Below are 5,286 nucleotides of genomic sequence, written 5' to 3' on the forward strand. Positions count from 1 at the left end.
GATCACTTTTTTCCGATTCAAGTTAATTTTCGTTCAGACCGGCAGGTTTGTCTCAAAACTCTGTGTAAAACGTAAATCCACAAGCGAAGAGAAAAGAGAATTGATTCAAAAATGTTTGTTTGAAAGTTGTAAATATTAGGAAGATATTCACTAATGCTTTTAATTTATTTGTAAATTAATTATTCTGTATTCACAGATATGTTTTTGTTCTGAAATTTGTTTTTAGATCCGTTATATGGAGATATTTTAGTGAGTTTACAAATGTATTTTTTGTATTTGTGGAAGGTGTTTTATATTTACAGATCACACATAAATAATATTGAGACAAAATCTACCTCCATACTCATCCCTCTTTCTCTTCACCTGCACAAGGTTTCACATCTCATTTCCTCTTCTCTCCTTCATTCTCTTCCTCTCTTTCTCTCTGTCTGTCCTGCACTTTCCATATTTCTGTACTATAAACATGTACATGTTTACACATCACATATACAGTGGTTCTACTAAAATATATTATAATCTAATATAATATCTTAATGTGTGTGTGTGTGGGGGGGGGGGGGGGGGGGGGTCGTGACTCACTGAAATAATGATATGTGTGGTGTCATAAAGTTGTCAGCTCGCACTGCTCTGCTCGTCAGACAGGTAAATCCAGCATTATTTACTTAGGTGGAGTTTTGTTGTAACAGCAGCAGACAGACACAGACACCTGTGGGTTTTCACCTGCACCTGAGAAACTCGCTACAGTCACAGACACAGACCGAGAAAACGACTCTGAGACCGGGTTGAAGAGCTACTGAAGCACCGGGGCTTCATTTTACCTGTAAAAGTAAAACACTGAGGAGCGGGTCCATCTGAAAACCTCCTCCCTCCAAGGTAAGAACCTGAACCTGGTTCCATATAACTTTAACCAAACTGACCGAAAGTTATTTATTATTTATTTTTTTTTATTTTTTTTTATCACTAGTTGAATTTAAGTCGTTCAGAAACTAACCAGCAACCGACCCACGCCTGGTTCTGTCTGCACCGGACCAACGAGCTGCTCTGTCGACACCTCGTTGTTCTGAGGCGTGTGGCGCCAAACTCCATCCAAATTCTGTCCGTTTTTAAGGTTGTCATCGTTGGTGACGGTTCTCCTCAGCAGACACGGTCAAACTAGAGGCGACAGACGACGTGTCAGGGTCCAGTCCTCCGTCCGGCGCCAGTTTCATCCACCAAACACCTTTTACTTCAATCAGACTTCTCTCTGTAGTTGAGGAGTTAGAACCATGGAGGTGAACCGTGAGCTACATGTAAAACGTGATGTTTAACGGAAGTAACCTGGGACCAGGGGTGGACAGTAATGACGTATATTGACTTGAGTAATGTACTTAAGTAACTGTACTTTACTGGAGTATTATCTTTTACTCCACTACGCTTTAAAAGACAAATATTGTACTTTTCACTCCACTACGATTCTATGAAGTGCTCTTATTTTGAAGCAGCCTTTTAGTCTGTGGAATGAAAGTTTTTATTTTGAAAATGTGATAGACCATATACAGCCAACTCCTTCACGGTCAGTCATGTTGTGCTTGCTGCGTTTGACTTTTTATCTCATAATTATGACTCTTATCTCATATTTTGATGAGAAAGAGTAATTATTGTGAGATAAATGTCTTAATTATGAGATAAGAAAGTCGAAATGTCGCAACACTATGAACTTTGGGTAATTCCCTCAGGTGAAGTCTGCAGACATGTGGACTTACAGAAAGTGCATACTAGAGGGTCTGTGAGGGGGGGCACTGGGATTGGGCCCTTGACTGGAGTCCACCTGTAGTGAACTGAGCTGATTGCACTGACTTTAGAAAGACTTGACACCTGTGCATATCAGGTCCCTCGGTTCACCTGACCATGAAGTCCAGTGACCTCTCTGTAGACCGCACGTGTAATGATTATACTTCTACCTGCTGAACTGCAGGTGTAAGACTAAGTCTCGCGCCGCTGGTCTGACTCATGTTTAGTGGCTCCAGCTCTGGTCCACGTGACGCCGCTGAAAACCATCATTAGTCCTGCTTTGAGATTACAGGGATCCGTCACCGTCCCTCAGGTCTGTAATTAACAGTCCTCAGAACCTCTGTTGTCTTTTTAAGGCGGGAACAAACAGCGCCAGAAACACTTAATACTCGAACGTACAACCGTGTGTGTGCGTGTGTCTGTGCAGGCAGCATTTCGTTTGTCACTTGTGCTGAGCTGTGGACCTGCTCTCAGTGTAGGATGGAAATCCATGAAGTGTTTCTCTGACGCCTGAAAGCAGCGGAGGGAGTTTCTCTCTGAAAGACTACAGCCTGATCTTTTCTTCTTTGTCATTTCATCCAGGTGAGGGGTCTGCAGCCCTCGGAGAGCCCCCTCTGTGCAGGTGAGCTGGGCCTGGTGGAGCAGCAGGACCTTCTAGTTTCAGAGACCATGTCCGAAGGAGAGGTGCTGCCCCCCGCAGTCCCCTTTTCAAGGGGCTGTAAAGCCAGAGCAAGTCTACCTGTGGGTCGCTCGAGTGGGCAGACCAGAGAGAGGCCGCTTGGTAGGTAGACACACACACACACACACACACACACACACACACACACACACACACAGACTCTGTCTTTGGATTTAAAGAGAATAAATCTATATTTATGGATTTGGGCTTCAGTCGATCAGACAAGGATTTCCATCAGTTCTGGATCGAGTCACAAACATAAAACATTTTCTGTTGTTTCTACATTTACGTGGGTCTGCGGAGGTGAAACTACAACGGTGCGTCGCTTTAAATGTTGCTGCACCAAGGAATTGTGGGACGGTATTTCTCCTTTTCTTTCCTAAAGGAAGCTCCAGTGTTTCCTAAGCTGAAGGAGACAGGAAGCACTGAAGCTCCTTTCCTCATCAGTTAGAGACGTGGAGCAGCTCTGATCATGGCCGCCACTCAGATACTTGAGTTTGAACCTTCCTATGTGATGTCAGTATCATCACACTGTCCACTGTGTGCTGCTTCAGGTGTGTTGTACCTGCAGTACGGGGAGGAGACCAAGCAGGTGAGGATGCCGGCTGACATCAGCAGTCAGGAGGCTCTGTGGGCGCTGTTCGTCACCGCCTTCCCCCATCAGCTCACCATGAAGATGCTGCAGTCTCCCAACATGGCCATCTACATCAAAGACACCAGCCGCAACGTCTACTACGACCTGGACGACATCAGGTGAGCGTCTCGATGAAGGAATCAGCAGTTCATCTGATGTACGCTGACGTGCGTCATAACAGATCACTGTGTTTGCTTCTAGAAACATCACACCCCACTGCTGTCTGAAGGTTTATCATAAAGACCCAGCACAGGTGTTCATCCGGCACACCAGATCTGCCAGCACGGAGGGGAGGGTGAGTCCTCACCTTTCATGTCCTCACCCTTTAAGGCTTCACTTTTTAGCCATAACTCGAGACTCCACACAGAAATTATGACAAAATTTCACACAAATAGTTAATATTTTATATAACTTTGGGTAAACAGGGATGTGATCTGAAACTAGTCCCAGTGGCGGAGGGATACAACCACCAGGCGGTGATTCTAGATTCTATGTGACAGAGAATCAAAACAAGAAATCTTCAAACTTTCTTTTCAATGTTTTCTTACAAGATAAAAAATAACGAGCTGAGCCACAAACACTTGAACGCATCAGTTCAGAGTCGCTTCTCACGTTCACATTTCATACCTGAGTTTCAAATCTTTGCACGCTGATTTCCATCAGAGTGAAACAGAGTGCATGATGGGACATGAAAGCAGCAGGATAACGTCAAATGAAGTTGTTTGACTCTGGATAAACAGGGATGTAACCTGAAACTAGTCCCAGTGGCGGAGGGATACAACCAAGAGGAGGTGATTGTAGTTTTCATGTGTTTTTGTAAAGATTAAACAAACGAGACACAAATTGTTAATCAGTGAGTTTTAAAGATGCTGGCAGGTGGACTTCACTGGACAGGCTAGCTGTTTCCTCCTGCTTCCAGTCTTTATGCTAAGCTAAGCTAATGTCCCGTGTGAACACAGACATGACCCATCTGAACAGCTCACTCTGGGAGAGAAAAGTAGACCCTTGTGTTTTCCAGCTTGTTGACCTGCTCCTCAGTAAAGTGTGAGGTTTGATGTGCAGATGATTTACATGTTATCCGGAGGGTGAGTCTGGGACATTCAGCAGATGGTGTTAACACGCAGTGTGTTGTATCACAGAGGAGTTTCCCCCTGAGCCGAGCTCCGCACATGACGAGAGACGAGACACTGTGTGACTCTGCAGGAGTGATACGAGGAGACACAGGTTCAACAAGGCCACAGTAAACATGTTGTACCCCCCATAAATGATGCAGTCCCCTCTGGGCCATTCAGCAACAAATATGTCATCTTGTTTTGACCCATAATTATAACACCCCCCCACCACCCCACCCCCCACCCCCGAGCGCACCAGAGTCATGCTGGAGACGTGGCAGCACCGTGTGGAGCTGCATCGTCTCCCCCAGTCTGAGAATCCAGATAACAGTCGCTGTGTTTTCTGGGGTGTTACAGCCACTGTGGGCCGATCACATTCAGCTACATGAGACATGACAGATCCGTCCCTCTGGGATTTCACAGCCGCTTTTTGGGGATTCTTGCAGCTAAAATACCTGATTTTGCTGCAGCTTTTCTTGAAAAATTGTGATGCATGCTGCAATGTTTTTAGATGCAGGAGAAACAGCTCGAGCTGATCTCTATAATAACCTCGTCACTTTATGAGTTTATAACGTAGAGCCACGATTTCTGTCTATGAAGCAGTTTCATCAGTCTTCATCAGACGCTACCGGCAGCTACCGCCATCTTTTAAGGTGGAATGTTTTCTTCAGTGTTACTTGATACATGATTGACGTTCAGAAATCAATCAATAACTGTGACCATGAGTTTTTCTCAGCTCTCTCCATGACAGACTCTTCAGTGATGATCGGATCTTCAAGCTCTTCAAACGTAGATAAATAAACGTGATCATGTGACTGTAGATATTTTATTTCCTCTGGAGAATAAAAGTAGTGGAGCGTCATTCCATCTGCTTCCTCAGCACAAATCCAGATCCGATAGATAGATAGATAGATAGATAGATAGATAGATACTTACTTTATTTATCCCCCAGGGGAAATTCATGACGAGGTCTTCAGCTGTCCGGTGTTGGTGAGACTCATGTTTTTGTTCTTGGTGACAGGAAGTGGAACCTGACGTGGTCTTCTGCTGTTTTTTTTAAAATTCATGGGGCTGAGCGCTGTGATGGTAAC

General features: G+C 44.7%; 1 protein-coding gene across 4 annotated transcripts in view; it reads left to right on the forward strand.

The window, feature by feature from the left end:
* The first annotated feature begins 700 nt into the window (after positions 1-700).
* LOC111654605 (sickle tail protein homolog) overlaps positions 701-5,286 on the forward strand; it is a 28,969-nt gene continuing 24,383 nt past the window's right edge. For 2 of the 4 annotated variants that reach the window (XM_087173833.1, XM_087173834.1), the window contains exons 1-4: positions 701-873; positions 2,353-2,551; positions 3,004-3,202; positions 3,285-3,378. In XM_087173833.1, coding sequence (XP_087029959.1) covers positions 2,440-2,551; positions 3,004-3,202; positions 3,285-3,378 — 405 coding nt within the window. In that variant the 5' untranslated portion in view covers positions 701-873; positions 2,353-2,439. The remainder of the gene's footprint in view (positions 874-2,352; positions 2,552-3,003; positions 3,203-3,284; positions 3,379-5,286) is intronic. The other 2 variants (XM_087173830.1, XM_087173831.1) reach the window with 2 other exon arrangements.

The sequence above is a fragment of the Seriola lalandi genome, unplaced genomic scaffold, assembly GCF_002814215.2.
Source record: "Seriola lalandi dorsalis isolate HSWRI2012SDOR001 ecotype SW California unplaced genomic scaffold, Sedor1 jcf7180002054283, whole genome shotgun sequence".
NCBI lineage: Eukaryota > Metazoa > Chordata > Actinopteri > Carangiformes > Carangidae > Seriola > Seriola lalandi.